At 35.8% G+C, this 25,195-nt stretch overlaps 1 protein-coding gene across 3 annotated transcripts in view; it reads right to left on the bottom strand.

Annotated features, from left to right (window-relative positions):
- Positions 1-25,195, bottom strand: part of CCDC91 (coiled-coil domain containing 91) — a 120,682-nt gene that overhangs the window by 72,640 nt on the left and 22,847 nt on the right. For all 3 annotated transcript variants that reach the window (XR_005564277.1, XM_027715904.2, XM_039383287.1), the window contains exons 2-6: positions 19,495-19,537; positions 19,293-19,371; positions 14,861-15,018; positions 11,862-12,050; positions 9,439-9,540 (exon numbers count right to left, since the gene is read on the bottom strand). Coding sequence is in view for 2 of the 3 variants with exons in the window: in XM_027715904.2 (XP_027571705.1) it covers positions 9,439-9,540; positions 11,862-12,050; positions 14,861-15,018; positions 19,293-19,371; positions 19,495-19,524 (558 nt within the window). In the remaining variant the exon portion in view is untranslated. The remainder of the gene's footprint in view (positions 1-9,438; positions 9,541-11,861; positions 12,051-14,860; positions 15,019-19,292; positions 19,372-19,494; positions 19,538-25,195) is intronic.

The following is a 25,195-nucleotide window of genomic DNA, read 5'->3' as shown; positions in this document are numbered from 1 at the left end:
CCGCCCCTTTCGAGAGTCCCTCGGTTCCTTTTCAGCCAAGCCAGCTGGCAAGGATGCAGAAACAAACTCAGTCTGTCTTTGTTGCATGTGAGAAATTAAAATGTAAATACATCTTAAAAGGCTGTAGCATTAAGACTGAATTTGACAGAAAGCTTTAGCTGTATTTTAACTTGGTTTGAAGCTTCTGAGTTTTTTACACTACGTCAGACCTCCCACAAATTGGCTAATCCAGATGAGAAAAATCATGATTAAGGCACGTTCTTGTTCTGAGCAGCTCCCCTCTTCAGAGGGGCACAAACATCGCTTACAGTAAGGCTCTTGGCTAAAAGTCTTTTCAAAAAGGGAAAGCAAATCCTGTTGGAATATAACCTTCCTCAACTGGATATACGCAGATTTATTAAGCATATGTAAAGGTGTTTGAAGGACTGGAGGTCACATTTAAAAATGTAAAGTAGTGCAGCAGCAATTAAGAATACAAAATATCAAAAAAGAACCCAAATAAAAATTTGATTCTTCCTTAAAAAATACTGTTTCTTTTTGTGCAATGGAAGATCTGTCAGCTATGGCAGTGATTGGTATATGATAATTTAATTGGTGGTGACAGAACAGGACTGTGTTGAAAGTTGATAAAATACTGTCACAGGAATTGCAACATGCCTCAAAGAGCTGCTATTTTTATTTAATAAATAATCAGTTCTCAAAGAATGTGCAAGTAAAGACAAACGATGTAAAAAGGAGGGCAAGTGCCACTAGACCCTTATCCATGTGAGAACTCTCTAATGAAAATATTATGGGAAATATCAGATTTCTTCAGACTATTCCTGTAGTCTTTGTTAGCTACAGTATCCTTTTTCGCCCTGCATGTGAGATGTCCACTGCATTTTTGGCTGAATATCATAAAGGCCTGAATAATTTTCCTCAGTTAACAACTGTCACCATATTCAGAGCACATAACATTATAGGATATGTAGAACCAGCCTAATCTATCTTAAAACAATAACAGTGGACGTGTTAAAGTGACACAGAGCTAAAATGCACCTTTATAAGCAATGAGTCCAAGTCCCATTCACTTAAGGAACTCCTCACCACTCCAGCTGAAATGCAGCTGCTTTCCGACGGGTCACCGGGGCTTTCTGTGCAGGTAAGGGAACTCCCGAGGGGCAGAGATATGATCACACTCCACATGAAACCCAGGAATTGTCCTCTCTAGTGACCTCTTTTCAGGGTTGTGCTTTATTTAATTCTTTAAACCAAATACTTCACAAAACAGTGCCGCAGAAGCAGGCATCAAACACTGTCTGAAATGATGGTTTAGCTCAGAAACATGGAAACGGATATCTCCTTAAAGAGCCAATCATAAACCATTCACTTCTAATCATAAAAAGTACTTCTTCAATTTACAGTTTGAATGTAAGGGAGGTTCAGAATGTTTTACACTATATGTTGCTTATGAACACAAACTAAGTTTTCCTTCTGAGCTTGCCTGAATTAACCAAAATTTATTTCAAATTTTCTACCTGTCAGATCAATGGGAATTTGCTTTTCAATGACATGCTCACTTCTTACTTATCTCAAAAGTCAGACTACAAACTCAGGCCCTTGAAAACACAGCACAGAAACTTGGATTGTTCTCTCTAAACAGAAATGAAGTACATTAAGTGCACACTTAATAGCAGAAATTATTGTTAAAATATAAAGAAAATTATAATACATGAAAAAAAATTCAAAATTTCTCTCAGTCCTTTATTGCAGTATGTTACATTATTTTTAAGCATTACTCACTCAGACTTCCATTTTCATAATTCCATTATAATATTTATTTCTGGAAATTAATGTTGACCATCCTAAACGATTATTTGCCTGAGAATGCTCAGATTTGTAAGGTGCATCCAAAACCAAAATATTGTATCTGTTTAGCAATACATTTGAATAATAGATTTATTTTTAAGGAACTAGGAAAGTCTGTTTTATTTCACTATCCTTCAGGTTTAAGAACAGATATTCTAGTTTTCATTAATATCAGTTTTCTTTCAGTGATAAACCTTCAGCCAAGAATAGTAAAAAAGTTCTCATTAGTTTAAGTACGTGATTATTTTACATGTCACATGCTGTTCTGGACCCTTTAAGCCTTTAATGACGAAAAAAACTTATAAAAAGGCAAAACCTTGTTTATTTATTAATTTAAGAGCAGCGACAGTAAAGTAACTAAAAATAATTTGTGTTACTATGGCTATCTGTAAACAAAACAAAAAATAATCACTGTAAGAATATACACTAGAAAACTGCTTTGACCTTATAAACATGCATTTTTATTTGAAGGAAAAAAAAAAAGGAACAGCAGTTTAGTTATGTTGATATATGACTAGAACTGAATTACACCTTTTCTTATCTGTACCACCTCCCAAACATTATTTTATTGTTCTTTTAAAACTTCTCATAATCAGATGGTAGTTTTCAAACCTTGATGCTACATTTATATTCTATTGTGCTCACTGCAATAACTAATACTTTACCACTGGAACTGCTTTCTCAGCATCAGGAACTATATAGGAGTGACCTGTTAGATGTCTTTGCAGTAGTTTAAAATACTAGTTATTTGTTGACATTTTGCCTATATATTAGCATTTGGGCAGTTTACTCAAGTAAAAAGTGCCTAAAACTTAAAGACATAATTAATAAGTAAGTTTCCAAGGTAACTGAGAATGCAAGAATAAATTTAACTTTGATATGTAAGTCACAAGAGTTTGATGGTTGTGTAATAACTTCCAATGTGTGAATTAGTTAGATTAGAATACGTTTATACAAATAAATTTGCTTAATAATTGCAAATTATACATTTCAATGGATCACTGCTTCAATACCAAATTTAATACAGATTGAAAAACTCAAAGGTGTAACAGGTTAATTAGGCAATAAAATGTTCAGCAATACAGTTAGCTGCATTCTGCAGCCATTCAAAGTTTATTAATGAACTATGAACCAAATCAGATGATTTAACAGTTAAAGGGCAATGAAGAGACAATTCTTCAAAATTCTCCCAAAATATCAACTTAATATTTGCTGTGCATCTTACTTCTTCCAAGTATATAAACACTGAATAAAAAAATGCTGTTAAAGGTATTAAATAATTGTGACTAATTTGGCAAAGATTTACTATTTTCATAGTAAGCAGTGGTCAAGTACTCACAATAATTACAATGTGTCAGATGACTTACACTGAACACAAACAGGACTTGAGTGGATCCAGGGACATGGAGTTGCTTTGGAACTGTTCCTGACATTTTTAAAGGAAGTTTATACCAAGTAACAGGTATTTGGACTACAAGCATTGTCTTAAGAGTACCATTATCCAAGTTTTACTCTACACAGGTTTCTTAATTTTGAGTACATTTTGCACATTTTCATTATCCCCTCAAAAATCCAGTAAGACACTTCCTACAAAAGCTAGATCTTGCTAAGACAAGCTTTTTGGTAAAGAACTCCGACTGGTCAGTGTTACATATACCCAGACATTTCACAACTGTTTTAATTAGAATTTCCATATTAAATAGAAAAAAATAAAAAAGATTAATCATCCTGAACACACTTGCTGCGAACGTGCAAATGGAGATGGGCAGCAGCTGTTACAGACTTCTGACACACTAAACATAAATCAGCAAATGCATTCAAAGAAATCAAGGATACACTGGCATAAAACAGGTCAGGACAGGCAGAAAGCAGTCATGACACAAAAACTGATTCCAAAAAAAACCTGTTTTACTTATACCTACTTGCACATCAAGAAAATGAAAGTTGTTTAAGCCCAATTTCTTGAATATCTTTAAAATCAGGGAGTGAAAGGAGGCACGTAAGTGTAAAAGTATAAATGCTAGGCACACTTCATGACTGTAACTGAAAACTAGATTATAAGGCAAGTCAGGGATCTCAAAACTGTTAAGTAAAAGCACAGCAGCATAAGAGAGGTATATTTGAACACATTTTTTTTTTAATTTTTAAATTTAATATTTTAAAAACAAAGTCACTATGCTTAGTCTTATAACCAATCTTCTAATAATTCTGAAACAAACCAACAAAATAATTAATAAAAGAAGAATTGAAGTTTAAGAGGAAAACATAAAGGCAAGAGAGTAGAATCTTTTCCTAGGAGAAATAAAAAGTTATTTTTCCTCATATTTGGAAAAATAATTTCGAGGAAAGAAGACATCAAAACTGGGGGGAAAAAAACAGGCCAAAAGATAAACAGCTCTGAAATTACTAATAAATAAAGACTTTGAATAAAAATGAGTGTCTGAAAGAAGAGTACATAGAGTAATATTAAAAAAAATTAAAGGTGAATAAATAAACGTGAGGTATCTGGCACTCACTTGAAAAAGAGGTGGGCAAGGGATTGTTGCCATATCCATAAATACCTTTCCCAGTTCAGCAAAAAGATGCACTGCTATCTGTTAAAGTGTCTTTTCTGAAATTCCCCCTTTTTCTGTGTTCCATAATTTTAAACCCTGCTGTGACCCATGAAATTTCCTGGAATCTCATTTATAAATTTGTTTGCAGGTACAGTACATAAACTTTTTTTTCACACCTATTTTTTGTTATTAGCATTCTGTCTCCTCTATGTCTGCACCTAAAACCAACCTAAATATTTTCTTAGAAGATGGTGTTTAACAGGATGTAAGTCATATATTAGTTTTGTAAGAAAACATACATTTTCTAGTACTCCAGCCATAAAAACCACCTACCTCCAAGACCTGTTTCCAATCTCCTGCAGAACACCTTTTCCAGAATCATAAATGCACTCATCTGGAAGGAAAGACCAGGAAGGCGACGACAGCGTGTTGCCTCTTATGTGACAGGGGAGTTGGAATGCCTGGAGCTCTGTTTTGGGGTAAGGGATCAGGGAAGAACTCAGGGATCAGGAAGGAGCCTCACATTCACAGGTCGTGGTCCTCGGGAGGAATGTCATCAACCCCACTATTTGCTGAAGGGACAACACAGAGATCCAGGAGATTCCTGGGGCATACTGACAACAACTTCCTAACACAGCAATCTCCAAGGCACTCCACTGAACCTGATCCTTAGAAACATGGAAGGACTGCCTGGGAATGTGAAGATCGATGGCAGCCTGCCTTGGCTTCAGTGACAATGAGAGGGTGGAGTTCAGGAGAGGGGGAGGAACGAGGCAAAAAGCAGGATCACAATGTTGGACTTCAGGAAAGAAGTCTGTTTGTGGGACTGCTTGGGACATGGGACACAATCCTAGAAAGAAGGGTCCAAAAGAGCTGGTTCCTACTCAGGGATTATCTCCTCCAACCTCAACAATGGTTCACTGTGACAAGCAGGAAGTCAAGCAAAGGCAGCAGGAGGCCTGCATGGGTGAACAAGAAGCTCCTCACTAAACTCCAACATAAAAAGGATGTGGAAGCACCATCTTCAAAAACAAGGAGGCAGACACACCCAAGTATGCATCCTGGTGTATATGAATTTGTGTGATATATGGGTCCAATATATTTAAAAAACCCCCAAAGTAAGATGCAATATTAATCACAATAAAAATAAATTCCCTCCAAATTAAGAGGGAAGAAACAAGTCCAAAACCTCACGTTTACCTTTCCTGTCTTTATGTAACTGCACTTTAAGTCTTTTCCTCATAATTTGAAGCTGCACAATTTAAATGTGACATTTGTACAGCTACTCACATAAAAAGTTCCCCAAATATCAACAGTTATAGAAATAAATAAATGTAATAACACCTAACACAGCAATGATTTTATTTAAGTTATCATTCCCTTTAATCCCATCTGGGTGTTATTGCATGACCTAGTGAAGTTTCTTTGGATCATTATGTGCTGATCTGTCAATGTTTTCTTCAGTATAAGCTTCCTCTCTTACCTTTCTAAAACACCACTTAAAAAAGGAGCCTATCTGACCTGCTTTTTTACACCCAAAACTGTTATTTGAAGTGAAATTACACTAACCTAATTCATTTCCAATCACGACTCTCTGCAATAACAGTAATAGTGCTAAATATAATAAGCACATTAAAGTAACTTTTTCAATAAAAATTTAGAAGATTTTTCCCTAAAAAAAAACAATGGCAGAACAGAAACAAAGGTTTCCAAAAGAAAATTATTTTGCTGTTTTTAAAACAACTATAGATTTGTTAAGTTAGAAGAAGTCAGTTGACAAAAGAAAAAAAAAAGAGTTTATTTCAAAAAGAGGGATCACACCACATCAACAACATTGTTCTTTAAAAAACCAGCCTGTTTAAGTTCCAGAAAGGGATGATGATGGGAAAAAATGTGTATAACCACAACTAGAATTTTCCAGCAGCAATGCAGTATTTCTTCAAATGTGACTGTGTGGTAAATCAGAGAAACAGCAAAGTATGATCCAGTTCTTAGTGAATCATCCAAACCAGTTGTCTGCAGATAGACCAAACATCAGAAGTCTTATCAGCTTAACAATCTGTCCAAAGAATCAAGTTCCTACTCAGAGCATTAGAACCCAGTCACAGTCTTCCCTTCACAAATTAAGTGTTCCCTCACTGTTCTGCAAATAAGAGAACATCACCTACTAAGCAGGAATGTTCATTTCACTATTGATGGATTTTCACTGTAGTAAAAATTAGGGTTTAGTAGTTTTAAAATGCAGCCTTTGTTCATTTCTATAACATATTGTAATGTGGCTACAGCAAAATTTCAGACTTATAGGATTAAAATGACCACTAATTCTGCATTATAGTCAAAAACATTTATTATCTACTAGCTCTAAATGTCTTGAAAATATGTAGCACCTCACATCTAGAGGAGCTGGTGTTAAAAGTTGGGATGAACATATATATATGACCATGTGATCAAAAAAGCGACTGACACACCAACAAAGAAAATATAAAAGTCAGACACATTTGCACCTGCTTCCTTCCTGTCTAAAACAAGCAAGGAATTATAAGGTTAACATGGCAACTTTATGGTTGCAACGCTGCACACAAGTCAAAACCCCTAAAATTACACTTCCCACAGCAATTTTAACTCAGCTCCAATTCGTAAGCAAAGAAGTTAGAAATAAAGTATGTTATTTTGCCTCTTAAATACTACAAACACTGAATCAGGAATGTGGGAATCATAACTCCAATTTTACTAGCTTATATGAGTTCAAGATCTCAAAGAGACCATTGCATTAAATATCCAAATAACTCTGTAATACTAGTTAATACCAATTTGTTTATTCTATTTATGAACCCACTGCTGCCCCTTTACTGTTTCTGGTTGTTGTAGTAACATATGGAAACGACATTAAGAATGTGAAAATACTATGTGGTCTGTTCAATCCTGATTTTTTAAAAGCTAATTTTATTTAGATGAAACACAGAACTTTTTACTTTTTGGTTTTACACAAGTACAAATGTGGCAATGTTCCATTGTCATCCATTGGTTAAATGCTAACACTATACCAAAGACTTGGAATTCTGCCTCCCATGATTAGGAATAATAATTATGACTATTAGTTACAATTCTTCCAACTCAAGCCATTCTCTGATTCTATGATTCCATATCAAAAAAAACCCCTGAAAACATATTTTATTGAAGCAATTTTGTGACAACAAAACCCTGAAAACAAAATTGTCATCCTTGACTGAGGTAGAAATCAGTAGAAAAAGATGAAAAAAAAATTACTGGCTTAGTTGACAAAGATTAATGAAATCTTCTCTCAGAACTAAGCATAATAAATTCACAGAAAAGAAAAGAGTCTTATCTAAATATGAGACCTTGTTAAAAATGCAATTAACTGACTGGCTCTATTATCTCCAAAGCAGCTTTTGAGAATTCCCTTTGTCACAAGTGCTGGGAGTCAGTTAATTAGTAAATATAAAGATGAACGAAATAATGAATGTTCATGTAAAAGCCAGTTAGAACCATCTCCTGAGGCCTTTGTTTTAGTCATTATACTCAAATATTAACATAGCAATTTAATTTAAAAGGAATTAAGTCAGTGCACACCTACAGCTTTGGATGCCAAAATCAGTTCTGTTGGAAACCTTATCCTGAGAGTTCCCAAAGCCATGCCAGAGTCACCACTGCAGTCTGCTTTTAAGCTTTTCAAGTCAACAGCACTAATATCCAGCTGTTTCTACTGGGAAAGGAAAAGCCAGCAAGACAGACATCTGTTCTAGGGAGCTGCCAGATCTGCTCAGTGTGTGGCCACAGGTGCTGACCCTCGTGTTGCAGGAGCCAAAGGAGCAAGACAAAAGAAACTTCAAGCTGTACTAAAAGAAGACATCCAATATTCAGGTCTCATGAAAGCAACTTTAACAGTCAGCTCTCAGAAGCATGACTGACTTTCCTGCTCTGATTTGATTCTGTCTGTATCCAGAAGGCAACAAGAGGAAGTGCTTGAGCATTTCTACAGAGTAAATTAAAGGTTATGACTCTTTTATTGCTGTTTTTGAAAACCGTAGTACCTGACTGAAAGAGTTATGACAGACTGATACTTGTAAACCTCAGTAACATTTCCACTATTTAAGTACTTCTGCTTGAAGAGCAGAGTAAAAGCATTAAAACATCAAATCCACTATTGTTCATGATGATCAAAAACATTAGCCAGTATCAGCAGGTTTTTAAGCAAATCAGGAGGTTTTTAAGCAAACCTTACTTTTATATCATAGCTAAGCAAACATTTCTTTCTGTAAGATGTTACACATAAAAAATGAAAAATCAGTACTACATGATTTTATTACTGTAAATCCTAAGATGTACTGCCACCAGGAATTCAATACAAATTACTAGAGCAACCCAAAAGTAGAAAAAGGAAACAATGCAGTAGCAATTAAAAACCATCCCCAGCAGCAAAAAAAAAATTAAGTGAAGCTGAATTACCAACAGAAATTTCTGAAATGTTGAAATTTTGTTTGACCTGCTATAACACTGGGAGATGACTGAAAACTTCAATGGAAAATCTGTCTTGTATGTGATTTCACACATGTATTTAATGAATGATGTTAACTTTAAAAATGGAAGCAATTTTAATTGCATTGTCTAGCATCTAATGACACTTTACAGGTTTTTATTATGCAACACAAACTGGTCCATATTCAGATTAGGTGACGCATCACAAATAATTGGCTACTTCAGAACACCCTAAGTCATGCTGTTAAACACATTCATCATACAAAGTGTTTTTCTTTTCATCCATTTTATGAAATATATCATAAGAAGGATGAGTGATCCCAGTTACAATAATGTACTTAGGCAAGAGAGGTTTTAAACCTGTATTCCCAGTAATGTCAAGAATCAGACTCTGATCTTAAAACCTTAGAAATTCTTTAAATTCAAAGGGCTTTGGAGCAGGACTATAGATACTTAAAAAAATATTTGTTGGACATAAACATACTCTATACAAAACCCCCCTGAAAAACAAAGTAAGATACTACAAGAAAGAAATTACCTGGAGTGTCTTGTAATGATCTTGATGTGGTACTTTTTCTTTTTTTTCCTTCAGGAAATCCATTTCTAAAACACTATGTTTTTCCAGCAAATATTCTAATTCCTATAATGTTTGAAAAATAAAATACATGAAATTACAAACATTTGAGGATTGTGAAAACACAGATTCAGTTAATAATTCCAACTAATTTAATTTCTGAAGTGTTATGACACTTTATATTGTAATTTACACAGAGATTAAGGGTTGTGCAAGAAAACTCTCATTGCAGTTTTTAGATTGAGACAATATTTTAAAGAAGTTTAAGGCATTTATAAAAGCCAAGGCATGTCCTATGTATGAGGAATGTCCTGTGGGAAGTGGCCAAGGTCACTGGGATTGTCTGGGAGAGAAGGAGATTAAGGGGTGTCCTCCTCGCTCTCCACAGCTTCCTGAGGAGAGGAAGTGGAGAGGGAGGTGCTGGTCTCTTCTCCCTGGTATCCAGTGACAGGATGTATGGGAATGGCTCAAAGTGGCATCAGGTGAGTTTTAGACTGAACACTGTGAAGCATTTCTTTACCAACAGGCAGCCAAGCACTGGAACAGGGTTCCAGAGATGTGGTCAATGCCCCAAACCTGTAAATGTTTCAGAGGCATTTGGACAATGCCCTCAATAACTTTTGGTCAGCCCTGAAGGGCACAGGCAGCTGGACCTGTTGTTATAGATCCCTTCCCATTGCAACTATTCTATTCTAGTCCAATTATTTCCACATTTTTAGTATCTTGCTCTGTCTTTCTACACTTCAAAAACAGCATATTAAATGTACTGTTAGTAAATGTTTTCACTAAAAAGGCAGAAATCCTATGTAGATCTCTATCTACATCTCCAAAATTAATAAAATCTTAAAATATCCTGGTATCTTGCAGAGAGCCAGTCTGGAAGCCTGCCCAACATGAACCAAGAGAGAGGAAGGAGAATAACACTGCTGTCAATAAACTTCAAAATTGTTCACTATTTTTCCTTAATGCAGCCGTTGTTCCCACTAAACTCATTCCTATTATACATAAGTTGTTGGCACCCTTTCAATTGCTCCAGAACAACTTCTTGAAGCTGTGCAGGAAGCCACTATAGAAACAAACGACCTGCCAGGTCACAGCAAAGCTATTCAAACAAAGGCACAACTGAGAGGGTCATAAGTAGGACACAAAGAGCAGGTCTGCTTAGTTCAGCCCTGCTTTGGGACAAAATCATAAAAACAGTTCAAGAGATTATAAGTCTCTGATTCCACTGTAGAGATAGAAACAGATTATGGATTACCTCTTCAATTCAGAGTTTAGCTCTCAACCTATCTCCTCTTACAGTCTGTATTCATCCTTCCCTCCCAACTTCCCTCTATACACTTAATTCCCAGCAAAACCAGCCCATTGCAGTCCTCCTCATCTTTGGCTCCAGTTCCTCAACCTCACTGTCGTTTCCAACAAGCTGTTTCCTCCTTCCCCAGCAAACCTTGAGAGCTATCAAGAAACAGTATTAAGAATGGCAGAAACTAAACTCACTCTCCCATGCCTCAGTGACCTTTTGCCAACTCAGATGTGTCAGACATAACACTGCTTGGTGCTCTTATTATATTCCTGTTGGAAGGAATATGAAGAATTTAGCTACCAGAGCTCCCAGAAAAAAAAAAAACAAACAAACCAAAACCACATGGCTCCATGCTAAGAACACTTGTCCGTTTTTTTTTTCTTTTATTTTTTTATCCCTCAAACAAAAAAAAATAAAATCTTGAAAATTTAGAAAAATTTAGCCTAAAATAGACACCAGACATGAAAAAAAGGAAGTCCTATGTTCAGCTCTGGCCAGTCTCTGGAGCGTGTCCAGGGACAGGCAATGGAGCTGGGGAAGGGTCTGGAGCACAAGTCAGCTGTGAGGAGCAGCTGAGGGAGCTGGGGGGACTCAGCCTGGAGAAAAGGAGGCTCAGGGGGGACCTTCTCACTCTCTGCAACTCCCTGACAGGAGGCTGGGGGTCGGGCTCTGCTCCCAGGGAACAAGTGACAGGATAAGAGGAAATGGCCTCAAGCTGTGCCAGGGGAGGTTCAGGTTGGACATTAAGAAGAATTTCCTCACAGAAAGGGTGGTCATGCATTGGAAGGGGCTGCCCAGGGGGGTGATGGCATCACCATCCCTGGAGTTGGTAAAGGAACAACTGGCACTCAGTGCTCTGGTCTAGTTGACAAGGTGGTGTTTGGTTAAAGGTTGGACTCGATGATCTTGGAGGTCTTTTCCAACTTTAATAATTCTATGATTACATGAGTCTAAATTGGGTCAATTTCTCTGGATTTTGGCTAATTTCTACCAAAAAATGAATTTCAAATCTCTGCCAGCTCCAACCATATTTTAATCCCATACAAATGCCAACTGTTCTAATAAAAAAAAAAACTATTCACACCTTTTTAATTTTCAATTTTTCTTCTTCAGCAGTGCAAAGCTTGATTTCTAGGTTTGCAACAGCTTGTTGAAGGCAGCTCTTCGCTTCATTTGTTCTCTGTGTCTCAGCATCAATCAAAGCAGTGGTTGATGTAACTAAAGTCTTGCCCTCAATTACATTTGAAGAGGCGACTGGAATATCTGCTTGAATCTAATCCACAGGAGAAAAGTGAGTAATTTCAGTACATCAGGTTTACAGGGAAACAAACTCTCCTTGGATAAGTCACTCCATGCTTTCACCCAATGCAGGCTGCAAACAGCAGTCACAGAAAGGGAATAAAAGGTTTTTTTAATCTCATCTTGAGGATAGATTAACAAAATAAGAGTAATTGGGAGATGTTTACAACATTTAGTTAATGCTATTTCAGTAAAGCGTAGAAGCACAAGAACTGAAATAGAGGTTTCTAGAATCCACAATGTAAACCAGATGAAACACTGATAATAAGCCTATATTTTCAGAAAAGCACAAAATAAATTAGGTGAGGTTCAAAATACTTTGTGGTATAATTAAAAAAACCCAGTGCTTTTTATTTTCCCTCTTAAAAAAAAATAATAAAAAGGAGGGGGCAAAAACTTGTTTATTTTGCAGCCAAGGAACTTCAAAGGAAAAAGTTGGTAAATTAATTCAGCTACCACTTTTTCAACAATTTGAAAGCCAAACACACTTGAGGTTTGGGTAAGGGTGGTAAAAGGAACATCTCAATGTGTTTATTAAGGAGAGGTTTGATTGATCTGATTTAATCCACTTCCCTAACACCTTTTATCCCACTCAGATAATGTATTGACTTTTCAATAAATTACTATCTCTCAAATAATTCAAAGAAAGTAACAAACAAAAGCAGCTGAGATCTTGACTGCACAGGAACACATAAGAAACTGCAGTTTGTGCTCTGAATTCTCCTTGGCAAAGAGAAGCCAAATGTGCTAATTCTATTTCCGAGTCCTAAAGATTAGAGTTTGGCATCGCCAAAAATTGTGAGCGTAGAACCTAAAATGGTGAAGCTTTTTTATTACATGAAACCTCAAGAGTCCCTGGAGATACAGATATAAAAGAATACAGTTCTCCTAACATTCCCCTCGAACAGGTATATTTTATTATAATTTTATGCCCACCGTTTTCCTTCTTGTTTAATCCTAAGTGCAAAGTCTGATCTCTAAAATAATGTTAAAGGACATGCTCTGAACTCCTTTTCTCCCTTTAGTAAAACTTATTAATATATTTTTTAGTCTGTACTACTTCCTGCACTAAAGAGAGACTTTATGGAACCATGGGTATGTCAGTAGCTGAACAGAACAAGACAAGAAAAACTGAAACATGGCCTACAACTAGAATTTATACAAATACATAGTCAGAAGTAAAAAAGTGTATTTCTTATTTTTCATTAAGATTACCCAAGTAAGTTAATTTTTAGTTTTAAAAAATAAATCTTAGTATTCTGGAATATCCCAAGTGCTCTTTCCAGAGAACACAAAAGCTAAAATTGCTAGCCAAGAGAGGATGCACTGTTAGCCAAAATCAAAAAGGGTAGGACTTGGACCTGTGGTGGCTAAAGGAAAGCATGTCTTGGTCATTCTACCAGTAATAGAAATTTACTGATCCAAACTCTGTCAGAGAGGCAGAAGAAGAGCCTTCAACACAGAAAATTACTGTGGTTGGTATCAGTCAAAAAAAATAAAATAAACACTCCTCCCTCTCAAGAAAAAAATCCACAACTTTTGGATTTCTAAGAAAATTTCTTTGACATCATTTGCATCTGGGCACATCTCTTTGCTTTTTATAGGCTTTCCTCAGAACATTAGGCTGGGAACAAATACAAAACAGTAACTAATTCATTCCTAAGACTGGACGATTGGAGCTGTACTAGCCAGTCTTTCTGGAAATGTAAACATACAGATGCTCCTCAAAGGAAAAAAAAAAAAAAGACTCAGTTTAAGCAAAACAAGTATTTTGTACAAGTTCTCTGTATAGTTCTAAAGAAATGCTTATAGATGGTCAGACAATGGAAATCTGACTTAACGGTGAAATTGAGTTTTCACCATGAGTAGCCCTAGACTTGATGAGACTACTTGAAGGATAAGAAACAAAGGAAGGTTTGCAAATTAGCCCAAAGTACTGATTAGTTCACAATGAGGCAAAAGTACTTTCTAATTCAAGTATGTACTACTATACATCCTGAAACAAGGAAGTTTATAATCAATAAACTTGTTCAAATAGGTGTCACTGCAATCAGTGGCAATGAAAGATTCACTTGAGAGGGTAAATCTATATAATTCTCATCTGCAGCAATCCAGCATTCCTCTGCTAATCTCCAGGCAAAACTTTTTTTTTCCCTTCCATGCTCATCTAATAGTTTAGTCAAAAGCTAAAACCTTTACCCCTAAAAAAGAAATAAAGATAATTTTTCAGCAGTAGTGCAGCCACAAAGAGAGATTAAGATTGCACAACTAGGATAATGTCAGATCACACAAAAAAATATTAAAAAAACCAACTTTAAAAGTAATGGGGGAAAAATAAATTAAAATAAAATAAAAATAAATTTAATTATAAGTAAAGATTAAATGTTAATTCTCTAATCCTAAAATCACAAGAAAATATACAAGTATAGCATATATGTACAGCTATAATCTTTACAGTTTTAACAGGAACAAACTTTTTTGAAAGAACCTTCCTGGTGTTGTTTCCTACATGCATGCCTAGCACTATCAGCATGCCTGTAAGTTTTAATAACTCTAACACACTTGTCTCTCTTACAGTTCATACCAAAGTACAGTGCAGTGTCTCCCAGTTGTAGGTCTTATAAACAATTTTAAAATTATTTTACTTCAAAGTCTTCGTCACAGAAATCCAAGGAGCTTTTGCCCTTAGAAGGCATTTCAACCTAAATGTGCACAGAAAAGATACAATGCTAACATATTAAATACGTGAGTTCCCATACTGAAGCTCAAAAGTTGTGGGTTTACCTGTTCTTCAAGAACAGCTGGATTTATCACACTGTTGGCTGTTTGAACAGCTGTTGCCACATTATCACTTGATAAAATGAATGAGTCAGAAGGAGCCAGGCAGGAAGAAGGCACAGAGTGCTCCAGAAGAACATCAGGAGATCTGTGGACTTCAGGTACTAGAAATAGAAAGCACACACAATATGAAGAAGCACTCAAAAATTAACTGTTTCTGGAGTCTGTGCAACAAGTGTAGTCATACTAATGTAATGTTATGTACCTCATATAATCTAACTGCACTGAAGAATAATTCCATACAAAGTGCCTGTGGTTTTGAGTAGTATCAACTTGAGGACATTCAAAATCGTAGTCACCCTAAATTTAGACTTGTAATTTACACAGAGGTTTTAGAAGACAACTGCTATCAAAAGGATCCATTTCAACTTTGTTTCTTTCAATTCACACAACCTTTCAGCTTCCGCATGATCTTTAATCAGTCTAAGTCAAGTGTAAAAACCATGCTTACAGTTTCCTAAGTTTCATAAATTCTGAAGTTAAAAAATCCTCAACTGTCTTAGAAAACACAAACAAACCAAGACACACTTAAAAAAAACTTACCAAGCAGTTTTATATGTTATATGATATAAAAAGATAACGAGGTAAATAACTCTCTAGCTAATAAAACTTCAGTGGAATTAATACTGGACTGAGAGCTCTTCCATACCAATTTCCAGTTATGCCATAAAAATCCTGAACAGTGGATCATCATTATCAACCCAGCACAACAGAAACTTGAGCGCTCTTATGAAGGACATAAACTAAATAGACTAAATAAACAGAAAGGAGATGAGAAAGCTTGGCATACATTTTTAATTTAACAGCAAAGTCCTGCAAACTTTGATATGTTCAGCTACAGGTGTGCCTTTGCAGAAGGCAAAAAAAGTATATGCAATTGTTTTAGGAAAAGCAGCTCACATCATCAATACAACTCTGGTAAAATGTAGAAGATGCCACTAGCCCGGACAAGGCTCAACCTCCTCATATCACTGTTGAATGCTGCACAAGTACACAGCACAAACATTGGCCTAAAGGACAATTCAAAAGGACACATCAATCTGTGGATCCAGTCCCATCTTCTTTACTCTCCAATTCTAGGATTCAGGTATAACATAGAGGAACATGCAAACCTCGCCTACTAAAAAGAAAGAAAATGGACTGTGAGGCAGAAAAATATGAGTATGCTAATTGCAGTGATAGTAGATTGGGACATATGGCCAAAAAAAAAAAAGGAAACACCAAAAAAAAACCCCAAAAAATCACAGTGCAGCAGAAAATGGAAACTTGGCTGAAAGGCCTAGAGGACAGTACAGCAAACAGAAGAGGAACCAATTTCAGTAACCAGGACCAAAAACCAGATCTGGGACACAACTGCACCTTTAACACAAAACTCTTCCTCAGAATTGGAAATGGGACTTTTTCAGCTTCCTTTATGCACTATATCAGTAAAACTCCCCTCCCAATCCAAATGTCTGCTTTTAAAGGCAGCTTCTCATAACAATTACCTACTCAGTTAGTTCAGGTGGCAGTGAAGTGACATAGATAATCTTTTTGTTTCTAAACAAACATTAAAGTCTCTGCTTTATGCTATCATTTAATACCCCGAATCTCAATTTTAAATCAATCCCCATCTGATGGAAAAACAACTAAAATAATGTACCAGGCAATTTCTCACTGAGCAGGCAAGCGATTCTCTTACTAAAACTGTCAACTCACATGGAAATCTGACATGACACTGTTCCTTTGGATGTCAGTGCTCACCCTTTAGTGAGGATCACCATAGCTCAGGCATAGTTCACATATAAATAATTTATCACAAAAGTGAAAACAGAAACTGAGACTGGGTACATATGAAAAATGGAGACTCACTGAAATTAAAACTTTTGGTATTCACATATTTTCGGGTATCCAATACTAGACATAAGACTCCATTTTTCAGGTAATAATCTGGAATCTTCTACAATCAAATTGAGCTTTCAGGGATTCTAGTTATAGTAATGAATGCTTGGCAACTTGACGGGAAAAAAAAGAAACAAAATCTCCACCTCTTAAGTTGTCAAAATGAAGCCTAGGAAATGAGGAGTAACAAGTGGTGACCACCTCTGAACATCGGGGTTTAAAATTTTAAACTAAATACATGACCTTGCAGAAAACAAGAAAAGGTGGCAACTCTCCATTGTATCAATCAAACATCTTTTTTACAAATCCTTTTCATTTTTCAGCAATGTTAAATATTCGTAAATTAGACATTCCTAGAATTACACGTGCTACGGCTGTAATTCAAGCTCTCTTAATTCATTCCTCTTGTGTATATACTGGTGAATTGCATTAGCATTTTAGTACAGCTCAAAATTCGCTTATAGAGACGACCCCTAAGTCATTCCTGCTCACCACACCTTAGTTACCAAAATGGAACAGTTTCACAACCCCTGAAACAAAAACTTGCCTCTGATGAAACTACCTGATTGACTCCCAACAGCTACTGGGAGCTCAAGCCCACAGGACCAGGCTAACACCACTCTGAAACAACACTCCTGAAGCACATCCAACATGGTTATTGGGTTTTCAGAACCACTTAAAGGATTCTCTCCTCTTCAGTGCTGCTCCACTGCTGTGACACACAGTCATTCTGATCATAACAACAAAATACTCTTACACAGTACCCTGCCCTGGTGTGATATATCTCCTCCAACTTCTTCAGTAAGCAAGTCAAAGTCTGATAGTCCTGAGGAAATTCCAAATAAACTTATTGTTCATTGGTCAAACTGGCCTTAGAAATAATCTCTGATTTCTGCCTGCACACTGAGAAATACTGCCACAGGCTTCAGTGCTTTGGTTTACAACTTAGAAACATCAGATATGTAGGAAAGTCATGAGATGAGTAATGTACTCCTCTTCCAGAGAGCTCACAACATCTTGTGTGTATATAACGGCATCACACCTCGAATTTATCAAAATCATCTCAATAGCACCATAATACATTTGAATTTTTCAGCAAACCTTACCGAGAAATTTCTGGGGTAAGACAAGAACATCTCATATATAAATAGCTTGCGCAGACAATTCAGTTATTTCTGTTACTAAAAACATTAATTTACAAGTCAATGCCTAAGAAGCATTTCGACCAAGACTATTAAAATCTTGCCTCTTGCAATAAATTAATTTATTCACAGCAACATTTGCATGAAAAAGTCATCTAAAGATTTTGCAGTAATAAAATATTCTGAATAAAAGTGTTTTTCTTTTAATTTTGACAAACTTAAAATACCTTGGTATAACTTACCTTAAGACTTCTCTGTCACTTACAATCATACAAAAAACTTCTGTGTTAGTACAAATAATTTGAATTCTACACACCTTATAAGATTTAAAATAGACTTCATGAGGCAGACACTGCACAGTTATATTGGATTTAATTTACTAAGCACATCCAAATATGCTATTGAATTTAAGAAGTAATAATAGTCAAAATGACAACATGAATAATAAAGCTATTTGAAAAAATATAGTTTCATCATTATGTTTTCCTTTATTTCAATGACACATAAAGGCAATTATTCTGTAATGGATGAAAGCCAGTAGTGCCAGAAATAAATCAGTAAAAACATTCTAAGAACATGACTTATGGAGAACTCATATTGAGAAAAATTCGTGCCTTACTTTGTTTAATTTATTCTGCATAATAATGCAATAGCAGGTACAAATCATTAGTTCCTGAACAAATAATAAACTGTGTTGGTTTTCACCCTAATGCTGCTAAAATGATGTTTCTCTTTGTGAAAACAGCAAAATCTAGACCACAACAAAATCAACTGCCAATCAGTAACATCTCCTCAATCTTCTAGTTCTACTGATACTGTACATCAATGAACTTACATTAATTTCTTAAAATTCATATGGGCCACAGGCATTTGTATAAATTAATACAAGTAGCTCCATAATGTTTCTACTTCTTCTTGAGATAAAGGTTATGTAATATATTTTTTAACTTTATAAACTGCTTAAGTAAAAAAGACGATTCTCATCCATCCCTCCTTCCCCAAAGAACGTAGAAGACTCTATCATAGTCCTATTTTCAAGTTTACTTTTTGGGGTTTTTTTCCACAATTTGCAACAGATCTTCCACACACCAAAGTAAAGGATATCCTTTGAATAAAGAAGATCTGTTTCTTTTCAGCTGGATAAACTGTACTTCTCTTTCATTCCTCAAGAAAACTTTACTTTGAGAAGTGCAGCTGCCCAAAATAATTACTCAGGAACATTCTCATGCTCAACTTTTCACTTCTGGCTATTCTTTTATTGTGTATATACACCCTTCTGGGCACTAGTTTTTACAGTGAATACATAAGAACAGCAATACAATATTAAGATTTTTTTACAGTGATTTTATCAATACCTGTAGGAAATGCTGCCCAAGCAATAGCAGGGGATGTGGTCTGCTTTTCACCATTTCCAAACTCATAACTCTCTGCTGCCTAGGAACAAGAAGAAATGATTAGAAAAATTTTACAAAACATTTACAATCATTTACAATCAATTTCCATATAAATAGTTAAAAATAAGCTTTTTTTCCAAATAAAGTAATTCAAATAACATACCTCAAATCCTCCAAAGTCATCATCATCCATCTTTCAACTGGTACTAGAATATAGAAGAAATGTTGATTTAAAAAGAGAAAAAAAAAACCATTATGTTGCTATATTGCCTTTACTTGTAAAATAGCAATAAAAGCTTTGCAAAACCAAAGGTATGGTGTTAGTTTTAAAGGACAGACTTGGGTAAAGCAAGTCAGTGTGATCAAACCCTAAAAGCCCATCAGTATGAAGCAATAGAGGGTTCCACACAGCAGGAAAGTGGGTATATTTCACTGGCCAGCCTTGTAAGAGAGATGTGCTGATTTTATGATCAACCAGCAGCCAAAAGACAAAATGATTTATCTATTTGTACTTCAGTTACATGACAGATGAAAAAAGACCTTCACTTGGATCCAACTGCTACCTTGCTCATCTATATGCTTTGCATAACCACCTCATCATCCACTCATTTAGAAGTGCATACAGTCCTTCACCCAAGTCCTCATCTCCACACATTACCCAAAATCTTCATAATTTACAAGTCCTACAACACACCAAGGGACCTAAATAAGAACTTTTTCACACAGAGGATGCAAGGGCTAGAACTGGAAGATCTCAGTTAAGAAGTTTTTTTTTTTAAATGATCAAGTTAAATGCAAAACAATGGGTATTTTATGATAGAATTCGACTGTCTTCAAGGGTAAACATAAGCACTGCCCACTGTCAAACATCTTTTGAAAGCAAAAATGAAGGAAAAGCTTTCTAATATAAGAAAATAGAAAGATGGTCCTTTAAAAGCTATATCTATTGATCTCAAGTACAGCAGTCAAGTTCCCAGGACCTCAACAAATGGTACTAAAATCAGCAAATATTCTAGTTTGGATATATATTAAAAAAAAAATGTCTAGGAAGTAGGATTCTGACCACCAGATTCCAAAATCAAGGGTTATCTTCATTCATGATGAAGACAATCCGATTTAATGCAAATATGATCTATCATGTATCTTGTATAATTTTGTGTTTCTGATTTAAAATATAAAAATATTTTCCATTGTGAAGTTGCTTTTCCAAATCAGCATTGTGATTAAATCCAAAAAGATTTCCTGCCTTTCCCATCTCTTCTTAGCTGTCTGGCAACATCAGAACAAACTGCAACTTGGAAAAAGACTGTGGTGAATTTCTGGAAATTCTTCTGCTACCACAGAGGTCCTTCCCTAGGTTTCATGGAGGGTCTGATTTAGATTTTACAAACTGATCAGCATTTTTGACTTGTAGCCCTGAATTCTGTGGCATTTTGATATATTTATAGTCAAATTGCAGTTCCTTTTACAAAAATGTGGGCTAAGTTACTCAGCTAATGAAAGTAACTCAAGATATACAAAGCTTTTCAAAGAAAGGTATTATATATTTAACTATACACTTATATATATATATATAAAATTCTGATATGTGAATGAAGGATGATCCAAAAAACCTTTATGGTCTTTACAGAATGTTAAAATGTTTATAAAACTAATTGACTTCAGTTAAAGCAGACTATAGGTTGCATAAACTTTTATTACTAAGAAAACACATGCTCAGAAACAGAAGAATTCAAAGGATCTGGAGGAAATCTCCAAATGGATGTATTAGAATGCCAGAAGGGGACACTTTCAGTTCACATCCACTGCTGAAATGAACTACCAAGACTGATTTCAATTCAAACATCTTCCAAAGCTTAACTAATTAATTCCCGAGTTCTCACTGATGAACTTAGAAGGCTTCGGGGTGACCCAACTGTGGCCTTCCAGGACCTGAAGGGAGCCCACAAGAAACATGGAGAGAGACTATTTCCAAGGGCCTGGAGTGACAGGACGAGGGGGAATGGCTTCAAACTGACAGAGAGAAGGTTTAGATTGGATATTAGGAAGAAATTCTTCTCTGTGGGGGTGGTAAGGCCCTGGCACAGGTTGCCCAGAGAAGCTGTGGCTGCCCCATCCCTGGAAGTGTCCAAGGCCAGGTTGGATGGGGCTCTGAGCAACCTGGGACAGTGGAAGGTGTCCCTGCCCATGGCAAGGAGTTGAAACTAGATGATCTTTCAGGTCACTTCCAACCCAATCCATTCTACGATTCTATGAAAAATCATCACTATCACTGTGTTAGCAGACAGATTTGGTCAAATTAAAGAAAAGTATTGTTCAATACTTACATGTGGTATAAAAGTTAAGAATCTTTTTAGGGACTAACAAGGAATTTTTGGCTTTGTGTTGGTTGAATTTTGTGCTGGTAAATTTTTCAAGAGAGAAAGAAGGTAGTTGGGTATTTTTCCCATCAATGTTAAGGTTAATTGGTCAAACATTCATGCACTCCATTAACATTCAGAACTTTAACATATAACTCAAAAAAATAGCACTTGGGTACACAAATGATAGTGATGGAAGCTGTACAAACAGAACATGACTGCTGAAGCAGACAGCAATGCACAAGCTGAGAATGTCAATGTATTCATGCCACCTACCACTAAATACCACCCAAACCAGGCTGGTGATTTATATAATTACTGCAAAACACAGTGATCAAGTAGCAATCAGAGCAGTCAGGTGGAGAAAGTGAGCCTTTAGAAAGGCAAACAGGTACTTTATCTATACACTATGTATCACATCAACAGGTCTTACAGGCTCCACACAAAGTTCCTTCAAAGCACATTTTCTCCACAATGCGCAGGAGACATTATCCCCATCATCTCAGAACTGGTTATGTCTCAACCAGAGAAAATACATTCAGCACTGTGTTTTAAAAACACAAACTGGAGCAAGTTTACAGGAGTACAACAGGAATCAAAGCAATTTTGGAAAGGTATGCTAAGATAGAGAGGCTTCAAAAAATTTTTAGAAGGAAAAAATATAAAATATGAAAACTTATGTTCTAAGAAGTGATTAACTATTTTGATTTTTTTTCAAATACAACACTGACATAAGGCAACAAAGGACAGCAAGCCCTGTAAGCAAACTATATGTTAAATACTTGTGAGGATTTCCATTTCCTCTACAAGAAAATTTAGAAGAACCTGTGTATAAATAAAACAGAACTTTTGATAGAGAAAAAGGATGTAGGGCAGAAGAAAAACTGGAGAACAACCTGTTACTGAATCCATCATCTTTTTTATTGCATTTCAAACAAAGTTTTCATAAGTCTGGTAACAATCCCAAGGCTATTTTGACATCAGATTACCTTACTCCACAAATTTTAAACACAGACTTTTCGTGGCTGTAACAACATGAATAATTTATTAATTATTCCACCTATCACTTAAATGGAACAAAAGAGAAACAGGTTCCAATCAAGTCTCTGTAGTATCAATGGTGTTTTCACACCTAACTGTTAATCCTCCAATTTCCAGTTCTTCAGAAATCCCACAGGAATTCTAGACTAAGGGATCCTCAAGCAGTTAGGTTATAAATGCTATACATACACAAATAGCAAACATTAATTCATGTACACACCCCTCTGATTTCAAAGACAAAGCTCAGTTTCTACTCTACCAAAATGAAATCTTGATTTGAAATCTAAAAATACTAGAATCTGGCAAAGTTAGCAAGTATCACAAATATGCAGGCAGCAGATTAGGATAGAATGCATAGATTAAATCCTGAGGGATGTTAATATAAGGCATTTCAAAAACTCAAAGGTTGACGTGTTCTCTCCATAGAGCGTTAGCGCAAGAGTTCTTACTAGAAGATGTCTTTCCAAAATTATGATACCTTCTTGCATAAAAAGGGTGCCTTCTGCGAGGAGAAGGGAAAAGGGCCACACCAATGTTAAAAGAACTGTTTTGAAAAAAAAATTGAATCAAGCCTATTTTCAAATGGGATGCTTTCAGAGCCCTCAAAAGCACATGTGCATTTAGACCTAAAAAATATTTGAATAATTAATTTTAAATTTAACATGATAAATTTAACAATCCTGAAAATACAACCAAATACATAATTTCTCTCTTCTACCCCTTATTCTCATGATGGAAATGCATTTCTGATATGAATAAATAACAGAACTAGCCTAACACCCCACTGCAACAATTTTAGGAGCAAGTTCTTTTAATCAATCGTCTATTCCAAAATGGGTAATCAGACTTTTCTTTCCTCACAAACTTGGAACATTATTTGTGGCACCGGAATAGGAAAGAATACATTAAGTGCTGACAATCTTCAGGATTTAAAAAATAACAGAAGAAGACAAAACAACCCACACAGTCTTACCATGACTAAATGTGGTCTCTTGAAATATGCCTGATACTGGAATTAAGTAACTGTAAAATTGGGCAACAAGAAGTCAACCTCAAAATTACAGAGTCAGAAATTCTGGTTGGAAAAGGCACAGTAGGTCATCCAGCCCAGGTCATTTTCAAAACATTACAGTTCTCAGACAGTTGTGTCCAAAAACACTCGAGATCTCCAGTCACACTCTGTGAAAAGGAGGAAATTTTCCATGGATAATGACTAGGCAGGACACTGCATTTTGCATAGATTTTATCAACGAGTTTGTATTCACACAGTGCAACGATAATCTATACCAAAATTCAGACCAACAGGTCATCCAACCAAAGCTGCTGCCCAAAGCAGGGTCAACACCACATTCAAATGAGGTTGCTCAAGACTTCCCTCTGCATGGCTGGTAAGGCTGCATGATGAATGGATTCAGATAGCTGGGCATATTTGGGAAGCCTGCAAGCTTTTCTATGCAAAATGCAGTCACTAAAGCCTGACCAGTAGCTTAACACAGATCATGAGATGTAAAAGGCACACCAAAATCATATTTTTATATGCAGGAAGATCAAGAGCAATTCACAAGGAATAAGACAGAAAAATGTAAGCTGGGGAAAAAAAAGCCCCTCTTCCCCATTCCAACTGTTAAGGGGAGATGGGATGTTGTAATCCCACGAGAAATCCCAGTATTCTCTATATCCAAAAGGTAAAAGTGGCGGACAGACCAAATGTTGAATTAAGTAGAATTCTTCATTCATGTCTACCTCTGGTTAGTGAGAAATCAAATTAATCAAGTCCTGATCTTCTATTTGATAATCAAGTCTAAATTTGTCTCGGTAATAAAAAGAACTGATTTTTCCAGGTAAAATCAACTGAATGCTGCATCACCTGGCCTGTAAGTTTGAGTCTGAAGCAAACTTACAGGCAGAATTTTAAAGGAACAACTTACAGAGCATATTGCTGTTTGTTTTGTCAGAACAGTGTGTGTGGAGCTGGCATTTGCATTTGCATTTCTGGCAAAGCCCATGGGTGGGTAACCCCTACCTATGACAACTTATCAGTTTTACTTCTGTGTTCATCCTTATTAAATACTTCATTCAAAGTGTTCAATCTAGGAGATGCTTATTAGCTGTTTCTTCACTGGACATGACATAGACCACAGCATTTGAAGAATAAATCTTTGGCTGAAACTGCAGGCTCCAAAGAGTCTACCCAAGATAAGTATGAGATAAAAAAACCAAACCAAAACAATAAAATAAAATGAAGTAAAATAAAATTAAACAAAATAAAATGAAAAAAAAATGAAACAAAATGAAACAAAACAAAACAAAATAAAATAAAATAAAATAGTAGTGATTTAGAAAGTGTGTATACTGGCAATACCTCTGTGATAAAGAGTAGAACAGATGATAAATCTCTGTTTCACCAAGTTCTAACCTGCTTACATGTACTTTTCCTCATGGGTCTTCCACTAAATCTTCAAG

The sequence above is a fragment of the Pipra filicauda genome, unplaced genomic scaffold, assembly GCF_003945595.2.
Source record: "Pipra filicauda isolate LSUMZ 115617 unplaced genomic scaffold, ASM394559v2 scaffold300_size901280_pilon, whole genome shotgun sequence".
Classification (NCBI taxonomy): domain Eukaryota; kingdom Metazoa; phylum Chordata; class Aves; order Passeriformes; family Pipridae; genus Pipra; species Pipra filicauda.
This window is presented reverse-complemented; position numbering and strand designations above follow the sequence as displayed.